At 60.0% G+C, this 26,610-nt stretch overlaps 3 protein-coding genes across 3 annotated transcripts; 1 reads left to right on the top strand and 2 right to left on the bottom strand.

Annotated features, from left to right (window-relative positions):
* Window positions 1-5,803: 5,803 nt before the first annotated feature.
* BESB_059400 (uncharacterized protein) lies at window positions 5,804-13,700 on the bottom strand (the record flags this gene model as incomplete). Its single annotated transcript, XM_029364354.1, has 10 exons — window positions 5,804-6,962; window positions 7,441-7,629; window positions 8,219-8,458; window positions 8,914-9,477; window positions 9,883-9,923; window positions 10,410-10,532; window positions 11,016-11,120; window positions 11,483-12,047; window positions 12,765-13,072; window positions 13,452-13,700. 10 exons carry the CDS (start codon window positions 13,698-13,700, stop codon window positions 5,804-5,806), a joined length of 3,543 nt encoding a protein of 1,180 aa, XP_029219062.1.
* A 2,234-nt stretch (window positions 13,701-15,934) lies between these two features.
* BESB_059410 (uncharacterized protein) lies at window positions 15,935-16,459 on the bottom strand (the record flags this gene model as incomplete). Its single annotated transcript, XM_029364355.1, has 1 exon — window positions 15,935-16,459. The coding sequence occupies one exon, from the start codon at window positions 16,457-16,459 to the stop codon at window positions 15,935-15,937; it is 525 nt and encodes a 174-aa protein (XP_029219063.1).
* Window positions 16,460-18,147: 1,688 nt separating this feature from the next.
* BESB_059420 (uncharacterized protein) lies at window positions 18,148-24,738 on the top strand (the record flags this gene model as incomplete). Its single annotated transcript, XM_029364356.1, has 1 exon — window positions 18,148-24,738. One exon carries the CDS (start codon window positions 18,148-18,150, stop codon window positions 24,736-24,738), a length of 6,591 nt encoding a protein of 2,196 aa, XP_029219064.1.
* Window positions 24,739-26,610: the final 1,872 nt, after the last annotated feature.

Genomic DNA, 26,610 nt, shown 5'->3' on the forward strand with positions numbered 1-26,610 from the left:
CGGTCTCACGGTTGTGTCGAGAACGAGTACTTTGCTATAGGTATGCCAATGCGCGTTTTTTAGTATGCATGTGCGTATAATCATGTACATTAAAAGCCCTTGCCTATGCAGTGACATCTGGCGTTGCATTCGGGGCCTCGCCACGAGTCGCGAGGATGGACTTCGACGTAGCCGAGGTACCACGCGTAAACAATTTTGCGTACGTGTATTCACCTGGATATACTGACAGGAGCAACTTCATCCCATCATTGTCGGGTCACCCTGGCACGGAGACTCAGTTGTGGAAAGAAGCCGTGCGCAGTCCACGTATGTCCCGGTAACTGGTGTGAAAATTCGACCAGTTTTTTCAGTAAACTCGTGTGTAGACAATCGTGTATCCGCACGTGGGGAAGCGCCACAAGAGTGGTGTGGTTGAATGTGTGGCTGCGGAGCTTGCAGCCTTGTGATAAACCGCCTGCTATCCGCAGGGCGAAATCTCGTGGCGCTCCTTGGTAGCATGTTCCAGTACTTGACAACACCAGGTGCTGGCGCCGTTCTGTATCCAGTGCTTCCACTGACGGGAACTACCAACCTCTGGAGCGCCTAGCAGTATTCTGCACAGACGCCATAGAAATTCGGCATGCACAGTGCCTCATGGCTGCGGGGACCGTGCCGGGTGTGGTCTGGTATTTTCGATGCTAAGACGCTTCTGGCTGTTCGCGCTGAGAGGCGGCGCCTTTGGGCTGACCCCTTCAAAAAATACGCCAACTTGTTGTCTGGAAGCTCGCACGGACACAGGGCTGGGACCTGGTTCTACGGAAAACCGTCAATATTGGTTGGTCTGGAGGGGGGGAAGAGGGATGCGCGTGCGCTGTCCTTCTTCCTTGGGACAGTACGTTTCACAGACCATTTTGGGAAGTGGATAGTGTTTCAGCAAGACTTGCGCAACGGTCCTGGCCTTAAGGCGATGCTGCGATGCTTACAGCGTGCAAGCCCCTTGGAGGGAAGCCCTGTCCGGGAGCAGAAGCGCCACATTGACATGCTACAAGTCAGTAGACTTGCCTTCAAACGAACAGCATTGCCCTCGAGTAAGCAAGGGAAACGTCGCAGTATTCCAAATGGAACGGTGGAACGGGCACCGCCGTTACGAAGATATGCGCCGTTACGTTTAGATGGGCGCGCGTGCCTTTTGCTTTTCTTCCCTCTCGGATGCCCGGGCCGTCCAACGAAAATAAAAAAGACGCACGAAACAAAAACGAAAGCGAACACTGCGGTTACCTTCACTGGAAGAGAAGAAGGTAGTTCACTAGACAAATCGCTTGCATCATGTGGGGTCGATTCCTCTTTGAAAAGGTTCCGTGCAAGCCCTAGGTGACACGATGCGCCAGCAACATACTTAACTAGAGAAAGCAAATAAGAGGAGAAAGAGAAAGCAATGGAAGACGATGCAACATTCGAGCACTCGTCAAACGCTACGGCAACGGAACCCCTAGCCCCACCGGCACTGGCGGCATCCACCGTGCTCAGCCAGGATGGAAGAGACTGGGACTGGAGGAAAAGAGTTGAGGCAAGATCCGGAAGTCTTACATCAAGCCAGCGGACTGCAAGAAACGATAACTGAGATACTAACTTAAGACAAGGCTGATCCTCATTTGCGATTTCAAAGAGGCTGCCCATAGTTTCGGCTGTCACTCTAAGAATGAGAGAGGAACACATTCCCTGTGAAGACCGCAGGTGCCAGCCTCACAACAACTGCTCTCGCAGAGTGTTCTTCATGCATATGGGGAAACACCGTCGACGACGGAAAGCTCTGAAGCGCAACGTATTAGTGTGCGTACAACTCTGCTAGTACACATATTTGCATGCTCGGGTTTCGCATTCTGGTGCTTCCCTCCGGTTGGAAGGCGCGCCAGAGTGACGCGATACCAGTCGCAACACCAGCGCGAGTGGGACCAGACGACAGTCCAATACGTCTTTGAATGTGTAGAGACGAGAGATGCAGCGACAAGGTGCGACTCCCAAAACGACGAGCGCATACGACGCCCCTGCGTTTGTGGTCAGTGGTCATAACTCACGATTGAGGCATCTATTCTATACAGACTCATGATCGCCACGGCCTCTCCACAAAGCAGGAGTTGAGGGAACACACTGAAAAATCCTTGCAACGACGACTGGCTGATCGCCCTACGAGTACGATTCTAATAGTGAGGAGATGGCGAGAGCAACGCGCGTGCGTTGAAGACGCGCGGAATACTCTCGTAAAGGTCATTCCTCATGACTGACCCGTGCGTGGCGTTTGTATTCTGTTTTTTGACTCCCTCTCGCGCTTTCCCAGCCGGCCCTCCCTCTCGGGCTATGAGCCATACCGTGTACTTTCTTGCGTTGTTCTCTGTCGTCTCCCGCAAGCGGACACTCACGCGACGCCAATGGCGCGTTCAAACCCACCACCTCTTTTTTGCCATTAGACACGCATGCAGTAGGTAACGTTCCCACCTTACTCACACAGCTAATGACCCGGTCCGGTCAACCAGCAAGACACATCTCGCTAAAGCATACTCACAGGCTGCCTCTGTGCGTGAAAAAGAGGAGAGCGCCATTTTTCGGTTTCTGTTATGTGTCAATTCTCCACTTACCAATCGCAAAATGATTGACTGGGGCATTTTCTTCCTTTCATGCGCCGGAACACTCCTCGCCCTCTTTTTCATGGGTACGTTCCCCGTCTCAAGGCTCCATGGCCATTGCACGCGGGGCAGGTGATATTGCCCCAGGGACGGCACACTTCACACAATCTGAGAGGCCTTATCCCGTGTGTTATATCTGACTTTCTGTTCCCCTTATTCATTTTGGTCTGTTTCACTCTACACTAGAGGAGGAGCAGAATGTGTACCTGCTTAATCCACCGCAGGACCGCTGCACTAAGAAAACGAAATTTACTCTGACGAATCTCCCTCAGCTGCGGTTGCCGACGACAGTGTTTAGCTACCATCCTCGCGTATTGTACTCCAGCAGCAATCAGGTGTCGTATAACCCAGCGCCAACGAAGATTCGAACACCGAGTTCTACCTACTTTCTTGCGTCATCAAGCGGCTGGTGTGTGCATGCTTCTTCATCGTACCTCCTCCTTGCTGTATGGCTATTGAGTTTTGACAAGCGCTCGCCACTCTCGTAGAGCAGTGCATTAGCGATCCCACCTCGTGTCTCGTTCAGTTACACGGGCATACCTGTCGTTCGTGCCCTTCTTTCATACGGTCCAGCGCATCAGAGGCTAACGCGTATTTTCTGTGAGTGGTTCTACCCAAGCCTCGGCGTACTTCTGCCAACCCGTCTCGTGCACATATGCCGTGCATTCCGATGCATTTGCTGCCGCTCTCGACATTTTCTGGTTCTTCCGTTTGTTTTTTGCAGGTTCTGTTGGCAGGTGACTTTGCATGATTACGGAGGAAACTGTTGTCGTGTTCAAGTATAACTGAGCTCCATTGCAGTGGCCCTTCCAGACGGCGGATGCGTGTGCGCAAGACAGAAGCAGACGGACAGGAATCAGAGAGAGCACGGCAGGACCAACAGAACGTTTTCGATTTTCTCAGGTCTGCCGTAGACCAGGAAAAGAAGGACTCTCTTGCTGCAAGCCAGCCGCGCGTGGTAGTGTATACTGAAGCCTCATTTGGACACCGAGGCACAAAATGGACATCTTTGGCGTTCTGTGTTGCGCTGCAGCCGCTTGGGTGCTGTCGCTGTTCGTGTCAACTCTCCTCGTTGACGCGTGGCAGCAGAAGGGCGCTCGCGAAGCAACTGCGTCCTTTGGGGCGGCGAGCCCGCATGCACTTTCCATATGAGCTACACACGAACACATGGATTTTTCTGTGCTCGTACCTCAGACAGGTAACCGTCACTTTCCTGCATGGTCGAACCTGACTCGTGTGATATGTAGTTGTGTGAATTATATCTTGATGCGTTTGCTGAGGGACCATGACGAGGGAGGAGGAGGGAGGGAAGGGATGTGAAGTACAACGTTGCCTTTTCACGAGAGACTGCCGATGAATTTTTTAGGCGCCTTGTGCGACGTGACGCGGAGCTGCCTTCCCAGAATGCGGCCGCCTTCAGCCGCTCGAAAGTACAGACGCAATCACACGTGAACCAACAGAAAATCCGAAATGTGAAACACACGAGTCTCGCGTGCGGTGCTCACTAAAGGCCCTTTCGCTGCCTACGCATACTGGGGAGTTTGGATGGTTTCACGGTTGTTCGGATCTTTTGTGGGGGCCAACGCGACAAGGGGGAATATCCGTAACTTTCCCAGGAGCCGACATGCGACCAGCGGACATTTTTCTTGTTGCGACGCTTAATCATGAAATGCCTGAGATGCTGGTGCACATGATTGTGCGGTGTTCAGGACAGGGAGTCCCGGGACAGTTTTCCTCTGCTCTTGTCGTGCGCTTGTGTGCCACGTTCCTGCCGTGTGATCCTTTCTTATTCGCTGTCATTTTTTGGCAGACGGAGTGAGATGTTAATCGACAGGAATATGCGGCGAGAAGTGCGTGCGGAACCGGCGCAGGGTTCGTCCAGGAATCTCAGCGCAGTGAAGCATCCGCGTTTGCTCGCCATAACCATGACTTCTCGAGCGTCGCGTGTCTACTCTCATGAAACTCATCATGAGGAAGGGCTAGCGAAATTACTGCAGGCGGGCAACTGTGACAGACATAGGCGTCTTTCTAAACCCGTGGATAGCCGCTGTTGTGTGGTGTAACTTGTTTGCCCGCGTAGTATGAACGAAATGAGTAGGACGGTATCTCAACCCCGATTCACCCGCGTTCTGAATGACCATGGTCCAGATTGTAAAGTGGGACATCATGAGCAACTTGACACTTGAATGTCTTTCGTACACGCTTCGTTTTCGCGGTCTCCATGCAGCCAACCTCCCGTCGATCATGCGGTAACGGGGCAGTATTTGCCCGCCTGCGGAGCTCTCGTTAAGCGGAACGCTACCTACGGCAGGTCCCTAACAACGTTTCTAGGCAGAAGAGAGTCCACACCTTAGCGTTCGGTTAAGTGCCTGTCTTGGGGGCAGCATAGAGGTCTTTGATGCCAGAGGAAGCTCAACTTTCGTGTCTGAGAACCCCTCGAGTGCCGCTTCCGTAGCCGAGCTGCGTACGCCGTCGTAGTGTCTACCTAACAAGTGCTCCTCTCCACTTAGCAGACACCTCGGAGGCTCAGGTTTCTGATCATCAGTATCCCATCTGATAGACTAGCACCTCCAGCAGGCCTCTCAGGGGTACGAATAAGGCATCAGTGAAACGGAGCTGCATTTCTACATACGCACATGTCTTCTCGCCTCGCCGCGAGTACGACCATAACGCACATGCGCCACATAGAATTAACTTGCTTACTGCAGCCGAATCGCGTAGAAAATGCGATGCTTTGACGAAGCGCCGACATGCAGACACTTTCGACCGCTTGAAGTTGCCCTCTTACTGGATTGACAGGTTTTCCGCTTGCCAGCCGCGACAACTGCAGAAGAAGTCTGACTTCTGTGGAGCGACGCGTGTGTTCCACAGTGGAAACTAACCAATGATGAAGGCGGGGCGCTACTTCAAAGCGAGGAAGCAGTCTCAGGTCTGACTGAACTGCTGGAGGGTCAATGAGCTGTCTTTGAGAATAAGTTGCGATAGGTTCAAGCAGTCAAGAATTTCGTGAGCACTTGACAAGACCAACACATTTCGTGTTCCTCTCACATGGGAAATGCAAAACGACTCCTTCCTAGCGACATAAACGTAACTGTATTTCCGATGCCGCGAATAGAGACTGGAAAAACACTTTCACCACGTCTCTAGAGTGCAATGCTTTCGCCTCGTTCCAGCATCTTGAAGGTCTGCCTCGTGGACTTGAGGAAGTCCTGCAGGGCCGAAAGCCTTCTATCGATCTCGGAGTAAGGGCTCGCGCTCGCGCCTCCCTCATCCCCCTTTTTCGGAAAAGGTGGGAAACTACATATTGCTTCTACACGTTTGCGTTCATTTCCCGTCTGCGTCGCCGCGGCCCCTTCCGCGCACCCAGGCACATCATTCTCGAGAGCGAGCTCCGAATCGCGACCTGATCGAGGCGCATCTGCCTTGTCTTGCTGTGTGGAACCGTCTCCCACTCCCGCCGAGGTCCGTTCCTCCAAGTCTCTCGCGTGTAGATTCATGTCTGGCTTTCTTGTGATCTCGTGCCTCGCATGGGACACGCCTCCAGCGCCACTTTCCTGTCGGTCTGGGTCTAGGAGATGAGGAAGGAACGCCCTCGCTTTTTGAGACTCCCTCTCAAACTGCACAAAGCCCTCAGATAGCCACTTTACTCCCCCAGTTCCCTCGCGCAGCGCCACGGCCTCCTGTGATGCCTGCTGCCCGACATCTGTGCCTTTGTTGCTTTCCTCGCATGATCCAGCAAGAGGCGCGCTGTATACATTTGCATCGGACGCTGCGGCGGGACGAGGACTGCTTTCTCCAAACCCTAGCCGAGCTGAGGAAACCCAGTCTGCGCTTCCCCCTCGCTCCGAGGTGCTGTGCGCTTCGCCACGGTCTGGATGCCGCACCGCAGGCCCGTCCCCCCATTTCTCGACGGGAGTGCACGAGTAGGGGTCGTGGGGCTCGCGACGTCTGGGCTCGTGCGTCTGCGGGTTGCCTTGCAGCAGCCGCCTCAACTCCACTACAGGAACCATGACGTAGGAACTGGCTTCGCGGTCTGCTCGGTCTTGCGCTGCGGGCTCTGCCTCTCCAGGCGCAGGCCCGCGAAGCCACTGACGAAGGTGAGAGTCTCCGCCGACACCCTCCACTCGAGAGAACCCAGGGCCAGAAAAACGACTTCCTTCCTCGTCGCCGTAGGCGTCGGCGTCTGCCGGGGGCGTCGCATCTCGGCTGAGGCTCTGCGCCGCCGAAACAGAAGCCCAAGAGGACGCGCCTCTCGAGCCCACCGCCGACGAGGACGGATGCCTCGCAGCGGAAGAAAGACGTCTGTCAAAACGAGAACCATCGACCAAGACAGACAAGATGCACAGCTGAGATGCGAGAAAAACTTACGTGACAGTCCTGCGTGGTTGCGCCCGACCCCGGAAAACCGCCGCAGCACCGCGCGCAGATATGCGATGCGACGCGTGACCGGGAAGTCATGAATCATAACACAGTGAGCCAACCTCCCAAAAGACAAACCCAGCTCGTGCATCGCCTGCCACCGGGCCACCGGGGCACAGGATCCCCTAACACATCGCAAATCCCCCCTAAGCAGCCGACTATCCGCCTTCGCTAGGAGATTTCATGGTCAGTCTTTAGGACTCAAAAAGATTTCGCTGGCGGGGTATTTGGCGACCCGACGGCCACCCTCGAACTCCACACACGTCCACGCATGCCTACATGCTCCATTTGAGATGGAGTCGCACTCGAATCGATTTGCACGGTTACAGAAATAGACCGCGATCTGCGCGTGGTGCCTCACCTTCCTTCGAAGCCCCCCGCGGGGCCATTCACAGAGCAGTCCACGCCCCTGAGGAGCTGCTGGCGGGTCCCCAGGCCCGCACGCACCTCGTCGCGGGGATCCGTCCCGTAGAGAAACCGCTCCCGCTCGCTCCACGCGTTGCACGGCGGCAGCGGAGCTGCCTTGCCTGCGTGGCCGCGAAGATGTTGTCTGCAGAGAGGACGCAAGGCTAGGCAGAGAGAGATACGAAGAGCAGCGCGGATACACGAAAGGCTACGCGGCGAGTCGTCCACAGCGCGACAGCCGGAGGGCCTACGCAACTAGAGACCACATAAGGATGAAGACCGAAGTGAAAATGATGACAAGACTGTTGAACCCTTCATTCTGCCACAGCGCCGTTGTTAAGCTCCCATCAAGAATCCTGTGCAGGACACTACCGTCTCGTGTCTTGCATCTGCCAGGGATATCATGCGAAGCGTCTGTCTGCAAAGCTCGTTGCTGGGAAATCGCACACGCGGCTGTGTTGAATGCAAATGCATATTTATGAATATATGTGCGCAATATTTGTGTACCTGTCCCCTCTGCAGGCCTCTGTCTGCCATAAGCACAGTGAGGAATATAGGCGTATGCATATCTAGACTACTCCGCACACGAGCCGCTGCGCGCTGTCAGCGGCCTCCTGAGTCTCCAGCGAGCCGGTCGGTGACTCAACGCATACGAAGGTTCGTTATTTTCCCCTTTCCTGGCGCTCGACGGCTCGCAGCGTCGAGGCCCGGACTGCGAACCGCCCGTTCCTTACCGAGGAGCGGAAGAAGACAACTCCCGCGACGGCGAACGGAGGCTGCCCTGCCGCGCGGCCGAGCGTGCCGCCGGCTGCCCTCCGCGCGGCGGGATGGAAGGCCGTAGCGAAGATGTTGAAGAGGAGGACAAGAGCGACATGGGCGACGACGACCTGAACCCCGCGCGAGGCGGATTCGCCCCGAAAGCGCCGAGGCCGCGCGCCGATGAGGAGCGACTTAGAGGCACGCGGCCGCCAGCGCTGGAACCAGACAGGTGATGACAGCACACGAGAAAAAAGGCGCTTTTACACGAGCGTGTGCAGCGCAGACTTGTAGCCTGAATGGCCCCAATAGGGCACGACTACCAAGAATAAAAAACACTCTCTGGCGCCGTGTTGGAATACGAAGCCGCAGGGAGGGAGAGCTACGGACTCGGTCGCGCGCTCTGAGGAGCTGAAGTTTTAGGGCTGCCGAGTTGAGAGTCGCTAACCGCGGAACAAGAGCCATCGCCAGCACACGAAGGCGGTACAGCGCTCTCGCACATAGCCGCATAAATGTGGAAACGAGGCAGGAGAGAGGGGACACGCGCCAGCCACATCGATCTTTCTAGAGGCTGTTCTGCGCACATTCGCACTCGCGTGTAGAGGCACACACAAAAAGATAGGCATGAGCAGGATTTTGCGCCTGTTCAGGAGCTCTGCGCGACGCATCTCACCTGCTTGCCTTCGGCCTCGCACTCCCGCCGTCCAGAGACGCAGACCGGCTTCGAGCCCTGCCGCGGGTCGTGTCGTCTCGCCTGTAGAAGGTCTCGAGAGAAGCACTGGAGGCGCTTCTGCGTCTTCCTCTCCCCCCGGGAGCGAGGAGACAGTCAGAAGAGGAATCGTCGATTGGTACGGGCACGAGGGCGCCGCCGCCGCGTCGCACGTACCGCACGGGGATGCCGTTGAGTGTACGTACACCGCCGAGGGCGGCAGTTCCTAGGAAGCGGGGGGAGGATCGCGAAAAAGACGAAAACGGCGAAGACGCGCGCGGAGAGGAAGCCGTTTGGCGGAGACTTGGATGCTCATGAGAAAACACCCGCCGGATTGAGGTGCCGGAGCCGGCGAGCCCTGACAGCGGGCTAGCTGCCCCCCGCGCGCCCGCGGCGCAGACACCGACCGCGGTCGCGGCGCTTCCGCGCCGGGACGAACTTGCCGAAGAGACACGCGAAGAGGTGAGGGAGGGCGACGGTCGGGTCGTCGGCGGAAGCAGAGACAAGGTACTTGGAGAGCGCGAAGACCTGAAAAGGGGATCGAACAGGCGCCAGGCACACCGCGACACAGCGAAAATAGTGAAGCAAGGCACACAGAGATGAAGAGAAGAAGCAAGACGCGAAAGATGGAAGATGGAAGTGGACTGAGGCCGGGCGCAGTAGAAAAAAACGACGCAAGAACACAGAAGGAAGCACGAAGCTCGCTCAGCAAAGCGGAAACACGCAAAAAGAGAATACAGCTAGCAAACGTGCAAGATGGGTAGGGAGACAAAAAGAAAGTGAGGGGAAAAACGCTTGATGAACACAGAAAACAGTGAGCAGGCGCTGATGCTCAGTTGCAGCTCAGCAGAGGTAGGACGTGTCTTTCACTAAGGAGACCGTTTCCCTTCTCCAATGCGATCGAAAAGTCTGAACACATTGTTCTTTACTCACCTAAACGAGGTTAGCCGGAGGGTCGCTTCCAACTCTCGAATCTGCACGAATCACCACAGGAAAAACAATGCATGCGTCACGAAAATACTGCAAATTGCCCTTGTTCGCTTCGATTCCGCGATCGCCGGAGACGAGCAACTCAGCCATCCACAAAGAAACGAGGCACATCCATAGAAAGCAGAGACACTTGAAACGGACCGCGCGAGGGATAGCGAAAACAAACCGCAGCGCGAGGACCGAAACCGAGGCAACACGGGGAAAAGGCGTAGGCAGGGATCCGCAGACGATGGCAAGCCCTAAAGGTTGGAAGGAAGAGCCGACGCAGGGTGGAATTCGCCGAAGAAGAGAGAAGTGAACGCCCGCGCAAAACTGAGGACAGGAAGCGCAGTCGGACGAGGAGGTCAACACGAATGAACCTGAGCCCAGGATCACGCGGATGCAATTATACAGCGAGCATGCAGAGACGCCCCCCAGCATCCACTCAGCCACACCTCAGGACTTGACCTGGCCCTGAAGCGAACGCCTACTCGGTTTCGCAGCGCAGTCTCTGTGTGCCTTGCCTTCTCCAGCTCGTTTCTCAGCCGCGCGGCTTCGCGTGCGCGCAGGTGCCTCTCCGCGTCGAGCTGTCGCGCGGTCACGAGAAGCTCGGTCTGACAAGCAGAAAAATCCAAAGACACTGGTGCCGTGAGAAGGCAGACAAACGACGCCAGCTAGGGAGCCTTCGTGGGCTTCAATCCACGTACATCGAAGTCTAGGCGGCGCCGCGGGTCCGCACCTACACACCCAGCGGGTGATTCAGTCCCTGCTCATTGCGTCGCAGGCGCGGTGCGACTAGAGAGCGCTTGAGCTTCAGGGGATGCAGCGAAGCCCCAAGAGAGGTTAACAAGCGCCAACGTTCGCTTGACTCGAGCTGCGGGCAGCCGCCCTCTCGCGTGAGAGCCGCATTCCACCGGGCAATGGCGGCAAGCGTAAGAAAAAGCAGAGGAGCACGCGCGCGAAAACGCCCGCTTCAGCTGCCCAGCCCGCGCAGCGACTCTCGGCACGGCTTCGCGCGACGCAGAGGCAAAAAAAGGATGCAGGAGCTATCTCTGGAAAGCCGGCGCTGGGCTACTCTCAGAAAGGCCGCCACGTACCTCCACGTGCTGCAGCCGGGTCGCGAGGCGACGCGCCTCAAGTGTTCCGTCAGACTGCTCGACAGGAGCTTCTTGCGTGGAGGCGAGCGACGGCCGCCGAGACTCCTGAGCGCAACGAAAGAGAAGGACAGGCGCACGCATGCGGCGTGAGCGACGCTGGCCGCGAACGAGACCACACACCTCCTCTGCGCGCAAAGCATCCTCGAGGTCTTCTTCTCCGCTGACGGCATGCGCCATATCTCCAAATACAGGAAGATACATGCACATGTTTGGCGAAGCTCTACGCGTGCTCGCAAATCCACACGCCATAACATATAGACAAACGCAAATATATATATAGATTTATATATATGAAATTGCACAAGGATGTGGTGTTTCTAGAGATGCGGAGGACTAGGCTAACCCATGGACAGGGTCTGTCTGCCGCGCTGGACTTCGGCGTCGGCGCGTCGCGCGGCGTCACTCACGCGTCGAGAGAGCGCCCTGCTGTGCGACTCGTCTCTGCAGCCTGCGTCGCGGCCGGCTGCTGCTCGCTGGAGAGCCTTCCCCGCGTCTCTGAGCGGCTCTTCGCCCTCGAGCTGCGGCTCGCCTGGTCGCCGCAGGGACGCAGCGCGCCGCGGCGTGGTGGCTGACCGCGCAGAGGAGAGCTCGACAGCTGAGACGAGGGCGGAGCCCGGCGGCGATGCAAGGCGGGCGGCCGAGAAACCTCGCGAGGGCGAAGAAGGCCAGCCGGCCGCGGAAGCGGACGCCACGCGGTGCGCGTCGAGGCCTGCGCCGGAGGGGACAGCGCCGGCTTCAGCCTCGCACGCCGTTGCCAAGACGGCGTTCTCGCCCTCTCTTCGCACATCCTGCGCGGGCGCCGGCGCCCGCTCAGCTTTGCGTCCCTGCCTGAGGAGCGCCAGGGGATAGTGTACGCGGCGGGCGCCGACGCGGTGCGTCACAATCAGAAAGTGCTTGCCGCCGGCGTCGGAGAGAGAAGGCCGCTTCGCGGGCCCGCCAGCTGAGCGGCGTAGGGCCTCCAAGTCCGTGCCGCTGCACAGCACCCAACGCAAACAAGAAGGCATTTTTATCTTGACTGCTTTACATTTCAGCCATGCTCTGGTGGAGCTATCCTTGCGTTCTTCACTTAACGTATCTACACGATGGGCCGCCGTCATGCGACTCGATCCATCCTCCCTCGGCCTCCTCCACGGAACTGCCACAATACGCTCTCCACTTAACAATTAGGTGAATCGCCCGTTGGACAAAGTCCCCACACACACACGGACAACACATATCCACATATACATATACATGCATATATATACATATGTTCTCATATATTATACGTATCTCTACGTCGTCGGGGATGTTGACGACGTGCTCGGCGACGTCTCCTCCTGCCCTCTCTCCGCAGGCTGCTCTGAGAGAGCGGATTCCATTCACAGCGCCGCAGTGCGCCGAGCACAAGCTCGCCAACACCGACCCCAATTTCATGTTCACAGACACATTTGAAGCCACCAAGCGTGACGGGCTTTGCTGGCGCGCTCCACATCAGCCGCGATCTGCAGATCTCGAACGTAAACCTACGCATGCACCTGAACCTCCCCGTCAGTGTATCTAGGTCTAGAGGTATGCAGAGGCTGCACTCAGGCCCCGCTCGAGAGGGCGATGTGTTTCCCCCCGCGCGCCTGGAGGGAACAGAAGACTGTCCCTTTTACTCCCTATACGTCGAGTGCCTGTCATCTCATCTGCAAGCTGCAGACGTACTCCCACAGATTGAGAGTCACTTCGTCCAGCTCTGCATCGCCGGTAGCCGCGGAGGCGGTGTCTGGCTCGCCCTCGGCGCGGGAGTCTGCCCTGCCAGCCCGGTGGCGCACAGCGCGCCGCAGGAGGCCCCAGAAGGCCTCCATCGACGCGCCGCGACCGGTCCGCCGTGTCATCTCCTCCACAAACGCCCGCGGAAAACTCCCCACGTAGGCCGCGCCCTCGGCCTCATTCCGCGCCGCCACCGACAGCTCGCACGTGCCCGCCGGAGAGGCCGCCGCGGACAACTCGAAGGTCAACACGTAGAAGCACTGAGTGCACGCGAAGGCGCAGCACGCAGGAAGCATAACAGAAGGATACCTTTCTGTCCGTCTGCGGTAGGTGGGAGAGAAGGGGGGGGGGGGGGGCAGAGCGTTGAGAGGGAGGTCGCGGCGGCTCGCGACAAAACAGAGACGAACGAAACAGGACAGCGCACTCACACAGCAGGAGACGCATACTCGTAACGAGAAAGAGAGCAAAGATCTGAAAGGCGATTCAGACAGCGCGCATGAGGGCTGCGAACTGGCGCGAGACAGACAAGGTCAACGGAGCCTCAGCCTTCCCCGCTACCGACAACCGTCCTTTCTATTCCTCGTTTCAAGGCGCAGTCGCCGAGCGCGCTCATCGTGAGTAATTTCCGCTCTCGCTTACTTGTCTCAAGAAGAGCCTAGCGGACATCCGCAGAGGTTCCTCCCGCAGGACGCCGACGGCATTGTGCTCACGCATCTGCACGTTGCGAGGCGCTTGGCCTCCTTCGCAGAAGGGCGACGCCCTCTCTGTTCCGGAGGCGGCCAGGGGGCCTCGCTCGCCTTCGCCGTCCAGATCTGAAGAAGGCGCAGAAGACGAAGGAGATTCAGAGGAGGCGCAGCGGCGCGCCGGGCACGCCAGGCGGTCTTTCATGACTTCACCACGCGGCAGTTCGAGAAACAGGGACGCGCGCTGAGGGCGGCTGGAGGCGGGGAGTGCGCGCTTGTCGCCGGGCGTTCGGGTTCAACGCGCCGCTTGCCCTTTGATTTCCTTCTCGAGAGAACCCCTCGAGACGGTGAATCAGCAGCGACATTTAACAAGAGGCAAGCGTACGGCGATAAGATTTGCTAAGGGAGAAAGGCGAAAGAGGCTCCGCAGGGCTCGCGGGTGGCGGGTCGAGAAGCGGTCACGCAGACGGAAGCTACAGACGAGTGAAGACGGGCGTGAGGGCGAGAGCTTACGGCAGAGAAAGGGGGGGGGGGGGGGGGGACGAAGGAAGAAGGCTCAAGCGAGCAGCAGAGAGGGACGAAAAAAGACTGGAGGGAGAGGCGAAATGGAAGGAGAGGGACTAAATTGTAGCTCGGTCAACCAGAATCGACACAACGTGATGAAGTCGGGTAAGGAAAGCAGCGATGCTCCAGAGAGTAAGCTGACGGTCTTCTCTAGGCCTCTATGAGCGTGCAGATGCAGTCCACAAACTCTCCTGAGGGTTAACTGAATGATCCACCCTCCGCCTTTCTTCGATTTTTTCAGAAGACACGCCAAGAGAAAGCTGCAATGCAGGAGGGCACCGAGAGACCGCCATGAGCCTTCGCATGCAATCCGATGCGTTCCTCTGAGCGTGAGGAGGAAAGGGATTTCAGAACGAGAGGAAGTGATGCTCTTGCAGAAGGGCAGAAGGCCAGAAACTCTTTCAGGATGCGAGCGAACGAGCGCAGACGGAGTGTCTCCTTTTCGTGGTGTGCGCATGCGCGCGTGAGCAAAGACGGCGAGAAGACACGCCCTTCCCTGCCTGCTCCTCTCGAGTAGAAACATCATCGTCACGGCGGTGATTTGAACGTGGTGATTCGTTCTGAAATGCACGGCGCTCGAGGGAAACGCTCTTTCTTTGTGTCGCTCTCGCTCGCTTGAGCCGCGTCTAGTACATAGACGCGCGAGGAGGGTCATCTTAAAAAAGGGGGGTCAGAGACACGCGCGACCTGCGCCCCATTCGTGCACACCAACTCTGAGCTTTCTTTTCCCTCTTCCTTTCTCTTTCTCTCTCACTGAGCGACGCTTGGACGGCCCCTCCTTGCATTCTGCAATTGCTTTCACCTTTCCGCGCATCGAGGGGGCCGCCAGGGATCCGTGGATTTACTTTCCGTGTGTCTTGCCGCGTGGTTTAACCGTCAGCAAACTTGCTCCAAGTTCGGCGTAGGAACGACAGAAAAGAGCTCTCTCACTTCGAAAACAAACAAGACGCATGCAGACGCGAAATCCTGTCGTTGTTAGCGTACTTTAATGGCGACCCAAGAGTTCAGGGGTAACGAAGCGACAAGCAGTTATCTACGTGGACGTCCTCCCTGGCTCCTTGCTGCCGCCTTTCTCCTTTAGTAAACAAAAGTGTGTTCTACTCTGGGGCTAGAGTGTACGTACACACCGCTCGATGGGCTACCAAGCGCCGCTCCAGTGTACGTACAGCGTCGTGGTAGTCCGACACCTCAACGAGATGCTGGCGCCGCTCTACCCGGAGTGGCTGCGTACGTGCGACTACATGTCGCTCGTTCATGAGACTGTCTCTTGACTTTCACGGACTACCGTTTCATCACCTCAGCATTCTCATGCGGATGTATCGCCTACACGCGTGTGCTGCGCGAGCAGGGCAGCAGCGACGCATAGAGGGAACGAAAGAGATTATGTTCGCCGGAAAAAAAAAGATTTGAGCCTGTGTGGCGCCGCAGCAGAAGCGAAACACAATGAAGCCTAGGCATACGCTCCGAGAAGCAGGAAACACACCGAGACCAACTCGCAATGCCGAGGACCGCGAATTGCAGAGACTTCCATGCCACGCCGCCCCCTCTGTGCTCGACGCGAGACACCTAAAAGCTGGAAAATGGAAAGAGATCTCACCCCTTATCTTCCGAACCCAATCTTTATAATAGAGTATATATTTAAGTACACATGCAGATATACATATGTACACGCATATCGATATATGGACAAATAGGTCAGCGCAAGTATTGATTCACCGGTCAGGACTGGAGGCGCCAGCTTTGCCCGCCCCCCCCCCCCCCCCCCTCCCCCCACCCCCCCGCCCCTTCGCGGCGGCGACCCAGCGTTCCGCATCCGAAACGGAGTCGTTTGAATCCGTCTCTTCTCTCTGTGCAAAGTCGAGGACCCCGGCTCTCTCACTTGCGCCCTTCCTCCCACCTGCCCTCGCGCTTGCAGTTTGGACAGAACACGCCACTTTTGTTAAGCATTTTGGTCATTTCGGCCGTCGGCGCCTGCGGGGCGAACTCTCCGCGCTGTCTCCGCGAGCCGACGAGCGGGTCCCCATGCAGCGACCGCAGCACGAGGTCTCCGCGCCGCTTGAGAAGCAGCGCCGCGTCGGCGAGAGGCAGCAGCGGGAATTTGGGCGAGGGCGAGGCTGCGGACGGCGAGAAGAAAGTCCGGCGCTTCCCCTTCGCCGCCTCGTCCGAACGCGCGGACGACGCAGCAGCGGCCGCGGGCCCCTTAGGCTTGCCCTCGTCGGCCTTCGGGCCCTGAACCTGCTCGAGCTCCGCCGGCGCCGCACCGATGCGACGGAGGATGTGCGGCTGCTGCGTGAGCAGCAGCTTCACGGCGTCGCTCGTCTGCAGGAAGAACGAGCACGCTGAGCAGTGCAGCGTCAAAAAGCAGCGCCGGCCGAGGCCGCCCACGCGCCGCGACGTCATCGTGGACCGAAGAAGAAACCGAGGATGCACGCGGAGGGGCCTGAATGGCGTTTGAAAGGCGACGCAGCTGGCGCTGGGGAGAGCGCGTCGCTGGAAGACGAGGCGCTGAGGAAACGGCAGTGAGGGATGCGCGCGACGCGAAGAATACGCGCGGACAATACCAGGCTGAGCAAAAAGGGCTTCACATGCTGCCTTCGCATAGCGACACGCGAGATTCGAGAGGCGGGTCTGGAGATCGATCTAAAGCGCGGTTCAGCGAGTCACACAGAAAGCTCAAGCGCTTGACAGGCAGAGCAGGCTCGAGGGAGGCCTCTCGAAAGGGCGAGGGAAAGGGAAATAGGCTCCTGTTTTCGACGACGTGGAAGCAAGAGAAAACCTCGTTAGAACAGCGAGTGCGAAGACGACTGAGGGTGGAATACAGAGACTGTCAAAGGAGGAAAGGAAGGACGACCCCAGAAAGGGAAGAAGAGAAAGCCGACCGTCTGCAAGTAGGGGAATACTTTTCGCGTGAAGGCGGCGACAGTTAGAATCACACAGGAAGGAAGACAACAGGCAGACGATCGAAAAAGAAAAAGGCAACCCACATAGTCACCAGAAACGAACAGCTGAGACCTGGGAAAACGAAAGAGAAGCGAGAGGGAGAGCGAGATGACAAACCAAGCAATCGCGTCTTAACAACAAAAGAGAGAGGACAACAGGATGCGAGTACTGTGACGCAGAAAGCCCCTCTCATCCTCAAGACGACAAATCGGTTGTCTGGTCCTCCTCTGCTATCTGACTGCGCCAGAAGAAAGAGAACTACGAACAGCAGACTTTTGTTGATGGAAGAACGGCCGTCTTCTGCCTCGGTGTCGCGCCTCGACTCGTTGGGAAGACACGGCCGCGGAACCAAACACACGATCCCCGTCGCTCATCCAGACACACACCACGAGGCCTCACACAGATTCCAACTGTTTTCTTATCTGAAACCCCGGAAACACACACAAGCATGTTCGCTGAAGCGAGTCCCGGTCGCCCAGAACGGTATCAAAATCGCTGGCTACACCGCGAAGCGCATGTGACTGCATGCCGGATGAGAACGTGTTTTTCTGTGGCTCATCGTATCTGCATGAATCTGCATGCGGTTCCCAACTCCCTTTTTCACCTAAAAAGCCCTTCTCATCTTCTCCATCTACTTGCCTCTCCTCTGTATGCTTCTTTTTTTTTGCCTTCGTGGTCCCGTCTACAGCCTCATCTCCATGAAAAGCAGTACGCTGCGCTCATCGCCGCAAGCGAGAGGCGACGGCGCAGAAGTCTTTCGGTTACGCGCATATCCTCACTCAGAAGGTTCAGTCTTCTCTGACCCATCAGGGAATCTTTCTAGCGGCCGGCAACGGCTCATGCCTGCAGCCAGTAAATCTCTGCATTTCTACACATAATCGTCTGAAAATACGATTTCCTACATGTGTAAATCGATTGTATAAATGTGTATGTCCTGTATCGGGCCCTGAAGTAGCCGTATCAGTCTGCAGTGTGGACGAGCTGCGTACGGACCCCGGAGTCGCCGGGAAGATGCTGGTCGCTTCGAAAGAAGGCCCGCGCAGGCAGCTGAGGCTCCGCTTTCCGTGTGTGTTTCGCGGCGACTTGTGATTCCTTCAACGCCGTCCCGGGGGGACTCTATCCCCTCATCGCGTGCATGCGCGTTCAGCATGGCAGCGCGAGGCGACGCGCGCGTTTTGTCTCTACTCTTCTCAGCTCGTTCCCGCTGCGCGCCGCAGCCCTGGCGGCCTCCGTCCTACTCCTCCCCATCGACCTCGCTCCTCTCTAGCCTCGCCACAGAGTTGCCTTGCCTCCAGCAAGAGCGCGGTGTGCCTGGCGGCCTCGCACCCTCCTCTCGAAGCAGCTGCAGACAGCTGTCGACTGCCTCAGCTGGCCGCTCGACGGCTCAAGCCCTCGAGCGGCGCCGCAACCGCGACCGCGACCGCGCCGCGCCCCGCGACGGCCGCGGCGAGGCGCGGGCGTCCTCTCCTGCCCTGCGTGGCGGACTCGAGAGGCCCTCGCGCCGGGGGCGAGGTTCCGAGGACGCCGCGCAGTTTCGAGTTTGCGTAGAAGAACTCCAGGCCGACAGTGCGGAGGGCGCGGCGGAGCCCCGCCGCCTCCCTACCCGGCGACCCCACAAGCGAGGAGGCGCGCGCGGCGCGAGACACGATGCCCTCGAGGACTTCGGCGCCACGGAGCCGGGCGCTGCGGAGGAAGTGGAGACGGCACACGCGCCGCCGCCGTCTCAGCCCTCTGTGGCTCGCGTCTCGGCGTGCCCTCTGGAGACTCTGAGGCCCGTCCGGGTGCCTCGCAGGGCGGCGCCTTCGTCGAGCGGCCCCGCGCCGCCTCTCGGGGAGGGGAGCGGGGCTGCAGGGGCTCGAGTCGCGCTGCCTGGAGACCCGCGCGCCGCTAGGGCTCCTCTCGCGCCGCCGAGCCCGTCAGCGGCTTCATCGTCGGCGCCCTGCTCCCCGCCCTGCGCCGGCCGCGGCGGATCGCGCTCATGGGGCGCCTCTTCCGCGTCGTTCCCCTCCCCGCCGTCGCGCGACTTCTGCGGCCTCGTCAAGCTCGCGCGGAAGGCCGCGACGGAGGCGTCCCTGGTGCTCCGTCTCGCGGGCCCTGCGCGCGCAGAAAAGCAAAAAGCCGTTGCCCTTCTGTGGGCGCGGCTGGAACGCGAGGCCCTCGGGGAGAGCTCGCTGCTTCCGCTTGAATTCCTCGCGCCGGCAGAGCTCGCGCTGCTTCTCAGCTGGTGCGCACGCGGCGGCTGCTTCTCCGCGCCACTCTTCGTGAGAGTCGCGGAGATCGCCGCCCCGCAGCTGCCGCTGTGGCCTGCCCGCGACGTGCAGACTCTCGTGCTTGCCGTCGCCCAGTTTGTGGCGGCGCAGAAGGCGGGACGAAGGGGGGCTCCGGAGAGCCGCGGCGCCCAGGGCGATCGAGGCGAAGAGAGGCCTGCGGGACGAGGCGAATACGCGCGAGGCAGCGAGTCCCCGGCGGCTGCAACTGAGAGGCCGCGCCGCGCGGCGGCCACGTGCCTCAAGCCTGACGCCGACGAACTGTCTCTCTCGCTTCCCCCACCTTTTTCGCTGAAGCTTCCCGCAGTGTGTGCAGGTTGGGCGTCCCCTCCCGGTTCGTCTGGGCTCGCTCACTCGCTTTCGGAGTCGACTGCGGCGGCGCTGCCGGCGTGGGCGCGCGTGGGATGCCTCGTATTCTCTGCGGCGCTGCAGCACCTTGTCAGCGACGTGACCGCCTATCGCCCGCGACACCTCCGGAACGTGCTGGACGTGCTCGTCTTCCACGAGGCGCTCATCTCGCTGGAGGTCCTCGCGGCCCTTCGCGGCGCCAAGGCCGCTTCCCTCGTGGACTCCCCGACTTCGGCCCTTGCACGCACGCCTGAAGCACGCGGCAGGGCGCCTGAGGCTCCTGGGCCCCCTCCTAGGCTCGAGGACGGAGGGACGCGAGAAACCCCAGCGGAGAGAGAAGAGAGAGGTCTTCACGCAAGGCCGATTTCGCCGCCGGAGGGGCGCGCAGTCCATCCAACAGAAAGGCTCGCGGACGGACACGCAGAAGAACGGCGAGAGAGGATGCTGCGCAGTCTGGGAGAAGAGCCGTGTCGTGCGTTGACTGCGTCGTCACCCGGTGGCAACGCGCCACATCGCCCGCGTCTGCCGTTTCTTCTGGCTGAGGCGCTCCTCGCTCGCGCCCACCTCTTCCCCCCCGCCGGCCTCTGCGAGGTCGCCTTTTTTTTCTTCACGCTAGCCTCACGAGACGCGTCGTCTGCATGCGAAAAAGCGCTCGACGCGCAGCTAGCGACCCCCGCATCCGGTTTCTCTCCTCGTCTGTCCGCGGCGTCTTTTGCTGCGTCAGCTGCTCCTGCGACGCCTCGGACGGCATCGAGTAGCGCGCCGACTCTGTCTGCAGCTTCGCAGGCCTGGGCGTCGCGCTCGGCGGCATCTGCGCCGTCTCCGTCACTCTCCGGCTGTTATGATCTCTCGTTGCTCTCTTCGCAAGTCGCGGCGATCGTGGCGCAGCGGCTCATGCAGGCCTCCGCCGGAGAGGCCGCGTCAGCGAAGGGCGAGTTTGGAAACGAAGGCGGCTGCTCCGCGACGCGCGGAGACTCAGGGGCGGCGGGGGGCGTTGCCGCCGCTGCGCTCCTGCGGGTGCCTGCGGAGGACGCGGCCCGCAAGGCGACACGCGCCAGGGGCCGCTTCCCGGCGGCCCTCGCGTCGCCCTTTGACACAGGGCCTCGAAGAGGCGACGATGAGCAAGAGAGCGCTGAGAGTCACCCCAAGCATCCGTCGACTGAGGAGGCCTCCGCCCGCCCTGTCGACGGGGAAGCGTATGCGAAAGCTGCCCACGTGTTTTGTCGGTTGGCAGACGCCGCAGAGAAGGCGCGGGAGAGGGGGAAAAAGAAGAGGAGGCAAAAAGCTGGCGACCTGGGGGGACGAGGCCCAGTGAGGACAGACGGAGCCGGAGGCGTGGATTCCCAGTGCGACGCGGACGCTCAGTTTTGGCAGGCATTTCTCAGTGCTTGGCTTCTCCCTCATCTGAAAGCCGCGCTGGAAGAACAACACAGACAGGCCCGACTGCTCCTTCAGCGCAACGGGCCGCGGCATGCGCGGGCGCTCGAGTCGCCTTCGCCTCCTTCGCCGCCGCCCTCGGCCTCCGTTCCCTCGTCGCTATCGTCTGCCGCATCTGCGTCGTCGCTGCCCTTCTCCCCCACCTACCTGAGCATGCTCGCGAACGCCTTGACGTTCTGTCCCTCCTCGGCGCCTCTCCCTCCCTTGTCGCCCCCGTCTGCTCCCGCGTCTGCTCCTGCCGCTGTGGCGCCGTCTGCTGATACCGCTTCTGCGGCGCTCCTCTCGGCGGTCTGGCGCGAGCTGCTGAGTTTGCCTGTGCTTCGCCTCGCGTCGCACGAGTTTCCGCTCCGCTCGCTGTCGCTGACGGCCGCGGCGGCGGCCCGCTGCGGGGCGCTGCGGGAGGAGGAGAAGACGGCAGTGCTGGTCACGCTGCTTGCGCCGGTGCTGCGATGTCTGGAGCGCGACGCCGGCCGCGAGCGCGCAAAGAACAAGACGCAGAGGGGGGAGGAGCCGGAGGAACCGCTGCGAGGCGCCCAGGGCGCGGCCCGGGCGGGGGAGGGGGCTCCGTCAGAGAGAAAAGCGGCCGCGGTGGCGCCGTCGGTGTGTCTCTCTGAGAAGTTGGTAGCCGACGCATACGCGACGATCTTCGCCAAGTCGCCCGCATCTTCAGGCGCCTTCCACACGCTCCCGGGCCTCGCGCAGCTGTTTCGTCTGCTGTGCGAGCGGGTCGACAGCGCGCTCGAGAGCGTCCCACTCGACATCCTCGTGTATCTTCTTCGCGCGTTCTCGAACGTCTACGTCGGTCTGGGCTCCATCGCGCCGCCCCCCCAGGGTGTCTCGCCTCCTCGCCTCGAGGCGACACCGCCTCCGCGCCAGGCCCCCCAGGGCGACGGCGCGTCTGCTCCAGAAGCGTCTCTGACCAGCCTGCAGGCCAGTCTGGTCGCGCTCTTTCGGCGCGCATGCAGCACGCGCTTGAGCGCGGCGTTCCTTGGCTCCGCGGTGTCACCCTCCGCGTCCTCAGGTTTGCCGCCTGACTGCGTGAACGCGCTTCTCGCGGCGTGCACGCGCTTCGGCCGAGTGCCTGTCGAGCTGGTCTGCGCCATCAACAAAGAGCTCACGGGGTTTTCGTTTGCCCCCCCGGTGCCTTTGCCGCAAGCCTCCGCGCGGTCGCGAGACGCCGCGACGGCGCGCAGCCTGCAGACGCCTCCGCCGGACCGACGACCGGATCTCGCCAGGGCCCGCAGTGCGGTATTTGGCTCTCTCGCGGCCAACAACCTGCCGCTGACGCACGTCCTCACGGCTCTCTCTGCCCTCTCACGCCTCCCGTTCCGCCTGCGCTTTTCGCCGCAGTGGGACGCTCTCGAACACGCCCTCGTCGCCCACCTTCAGCGCCCCTCTGCCGACGCAGCGGTGCCGTCGCCGTCGACCGCCGCTGCGCCTTCGCCGCCGACATGCGCGACGGAGTCTCCAGACGCTGCGGGTTCTTGCAGCCTCTCGGTCGGCGACTTGGCTCGCGTCCTTCAGACGTACGCGTATGCCCTCCGCGAGCCGCCTGTCGCGCTTCTCGCCGCGCTGCCGCCGACTCTCGCGCCAGCGGCGCGGACATTCCTCGTGCCCCGCACCCCCGCTGCGCCTGGTAGAAGCGGCGTGGAGAGCGGCAGGGGAGGAGTCAACATCGGCGAAGCGGCGGAGGGCCGTGGAGCACCAGAGAGACCGGATGCTGAGAGGACTTCGGGGGCGCCAGCCGCGGAAGACCTCAGCCCTGGTTCTGGAGGCGTTGCCGGCGAAGCCGTGCCCCAAGCGAACGGGCTTCACGCCGGCGCCGAGGGGGAGAGAGTCGTGCTCGACGAGGGCTCAGGGTCGCCACGCGAGAGAGCCGCTGGGGAGGACGAGGCATCTCTGGAGTTGGTCTGTATGCACACGCGGAAGGCGCTGGAGAGCCTCGCGCGGCTCGACTCGCACACGCGAGGCGTTCCGCGGAAGCTGATAGAAGCGCTGCCGCGGAGCCCGGCTGCCCATTCTGAGACGGAGGGAGGAGGAGGCGCGCTGGAGAGACAGCCGGTCGCTCTACAGGTGTATCGCCTGGAGACGGACCCTTTTTGGCAGCTGACAGACCGCACTCTCTCTGTCTTTACGCGACTTATCTCCCTCCCTTTCGCGTCGCCGCTCGCCTCGCGACCCTTGCTCCTTCACGGCGCACACTCGCCGAAGGGGACGGGGTCGGCTCCCGACCCGCAGGCCTTCGCCACGGAGACGCCGGCGCTGGCCCCAAGAGGCGGGGCGGTCGCCTCGGCAGCATGCGCGAGGTCTTCTCTCGGTTCGTCTCTCTGGAGCGTCGCGCGGCTCCAAGCCATCTGGTTCCCTCACGGTGTAAACACGGTCGGCGACGCAGCGTCCTGCGCCACCGTGCTGCTTTGCCCTTCAGTTTTCTTCGCTGCCCTGCGCTGGTGGCGGACGCTGCGCGCGCTCGAGAGCTTTGAGCAAGCGTGGATCGCAGACCATAGGAGACGAGAGGCCAGAGCGCCAGAGAAGTTGTCGACGCCCGAGACGGGTGCCGACAGCCACGGAGGCCCTCGACAAGGAAACACAGACGCGGCGAGCGGCACGCGTGGTGAGAGGGACGGGGACAGTGGTGTCGCGCGGAACTCGAGGGGCGACGCCCGCGGAAATGAAACCGAAGAGGCCGCGCAGGTCCGGTGGGGTGAGGTGGAAGCAGAGAAGGGCTCTTCCCCCGAAGCTGGGCTCAGCGTGAGGGAATGTGACAGAGCTGCCTCGTCCTCTCCTCGCCTTTCAGCGGATGTTGGCAATCTTTCAGCTGAGACGTACGCGGTGCTGGCGGGTGGGTATGCGAAGACGTCTGACAGGCTCCCTTCATTCGACACTGCCTTCACTTCCTTCGCCTCGACGTTCCTCCCACCTGAGTCGGCGCCCTCTGCATTCCCCCTGAGAGAGCTTGACAACGTCCGAACTGCGCGGTTCCTGTGCTGCATCGTCACAGGGGTCTTCGATTTTTTGCTTCCCTCCGGTGAACACTTTCAGCGGGCCGCGCCGCAACTGAATGGTTTCTCCTCGGCGTCCGCCTTGGGCTCTCCTGCCGCGTCGCCGTCTGCATCGGCGCGTCCCCGAACTCCCGGCGCAGCTGCGGCTCGCGTCGCGCGCGTGCTGTCTCTAATGGAGAGCGACGAGGCGCTTCTTCTGCAGTTCCTGCGGGCGGCGGCGGAGGCCGTTCGCGAGAGCGATGCGCGGCGGATGCAGAGGGCGCAGAGGGAAGGCGAGCGTGGCGACGGTGCGCCAAGCGAGAGAGGGCGGACGTCCCCGCCGGCGGAGACAGGGGGGGCCTGGCTACATGACGAAAGCAACTGCAGGCCCCTGCACACCAGGTGCGGCGACAGAGCCGACGACGCGCAACTGACGGCGGTGGAGTGCGGATTCGACGGAGACAGGCCGGAAGATGGAAGGCGCCCTGCGCCCAAGCCGCCCCTCCCCTCTGTTCGTTTCCACGACGAGAAGGACGAGGCAAGGTCGCCGGCGCTGAAGCTGCAGAATAGTGTAGCAGAGGTAATCGAGGGACTCACCCGCGACTGGGAGAGCCACGGCGACTTCGCGCTCCAGCAAGAAACTCAGAGCATGCTGTTCACGATCGACATTCTCCTCACACCGAGACCGCGAACGGCGCCGACCCCGTAATGCCAGGCAGTTGAGCCGCCACGCTTCGCAGGTGCGCATTCGCGCTTGTCACGGTGGAGGTTGCGCCCGGCCTCTGGTGGACTGCTGGAACAGCCAGAAGGCTAGAAAGCTCCCCAACCCGCAACGACGGCTGCCTATTCATATATATATATATATATATGTGATGCACATATACATACATGATATATATATGTATATATATATATTTGTGTATGCGTTGGTTCACTGGGAGCGTCAGCAGTTCCCCAGTGGCTCTTCCTCACGATGTATCCAGGTAAAATTAGTTGTGTCAGGGGCTGATGCGGTGTGTGCCGGTTTGACACGCAGAGACTCAATCCTGTGGCGTTTGTCCACGAGAAGATTGCGCCTTGCAGAAAGCATGCAGCGCAAATTTGTGGAGCGCGCATGTGCGCGATTTGCCGGACAGTTTTTTGGGGCCTGGGACGTGAATATGTCGCATCAGATGCCTACGGAGGACGCGTGCGGCGACTACAATCACGTTTGCGTTGGGGTCGAGAGCATATATTATATATATCACAAGCTACCTAGGCAGAACGCCGATACGACAGTGCATGCTGCGGAATGCGAAGTCGGCGCACCGGAGGCACGTCTCCTTGCGATATATTTTGAACGTTTTGCACTGAGGGGATCGGAAATCGTCTGCATTCGTTCTGTCTGCTGCAAACACGCGTGACGCGGCACGAGATCCTGCAGAACGCGGGACAGAAAGCGAGTGGGAATCCAGAGGTACTGGACATCAAAAAGGACTCTGTGGGGCAGCAGACACGGACATGGACGCGATGCCGTAGCCTTAGATGAACGATTCACCTTCCCACGAGTCCCACGAACGGCACTCGAAGTACAGTCTAGACGCATGCACGCCGACTGGCGCGCGCACACCAAAATTCTCTACGCGTCCTTGTTCCCAGGCACGCCCCCCCGCTCCTCCCCCCCCCCCCCCCCCCGCCCCGCTCGCCCTACACGTCTCTCTATACCCCCCACACATACATCCGAGATCCAATACAGGTAGGTGTGAACACACATGCAAGAATTCGTAGCGTGTGAAAAATCACGACGAACCCCTTTCAGAATCTTGGGACGTCTCTGCAAGGCCGACAGTCCCTGTTGTGCATTTTCAGGGCCTTGTCGCAGCCCTAAAAAAGCTTGAGAAGGAAATGGAAAAGCCCAGGCACCACGCGTGGACGTAAGGCCCTCTTGGGGACCTTTCAAGACAAAGAAATTTAACAGCAAAGCATGAGAATGGAATTCGTCAGCCTGCCTCTCTACAGAAAAAGCCTGAGCCAAGTAAATTACACCAAGGTGCAAAATCAACGACGCGAAGCAGAACCAAAAGCACGCGAATGAATCCAACATCAGCGAATCGGCGAGAATACACACGTGGGCGGCATGAAGCTTCCTGCTGCAACGGCGCGCCCTGCGAGGCGACGCCCGCACTTGGCATGCCCCCGAAAGAACCCAACCCAGTAGCGTCTCCTAGACTAGCCCAGCTCCCAGCCCCCTCTCGATCCGTGAAGCTCGTCTTTCCTCCCCTTCGATGTCCTGCACTTTAGCGTTAAACTTGCGAGACGCGCCCCCGATCCTGTGTATGTGTCTCTTCTTCCTCCGCTTCCAGCCGTCGGGAACCCCCTCTGCCTGTGCTGCTGGACAGACAGCGGTCACCCCGAGCGCTGCCCCTGCTGGGCAACCCGTTCCCTACGAAGTCTCTGCGCTTCTCCGCGCATATATATACATGAACATATGGATAGAAATGTATCCGAATGAATGCATATTTGTCAAGTTTACGTGCCAGTTGGAGATCACCCCACCGTGGCGGCAGGCCTCGCGGCACGCCTTGTCGCTCGTCAGGCCGAT

Source organism: Besnoitia besnoiti, chromosome V (genome assembly GCF_002563875.1).
Source record: "Besnoitia besnoiti strain Bb-Ger1 chromosome V, whole genome shotgun sequence".
Lineage (NCBI taxonomy): Eukaryota > Apicomplexa > Conoidasida > Eucoccidiorida > Sarcocystidae > Besnoitia > Besnoitia besnoiti.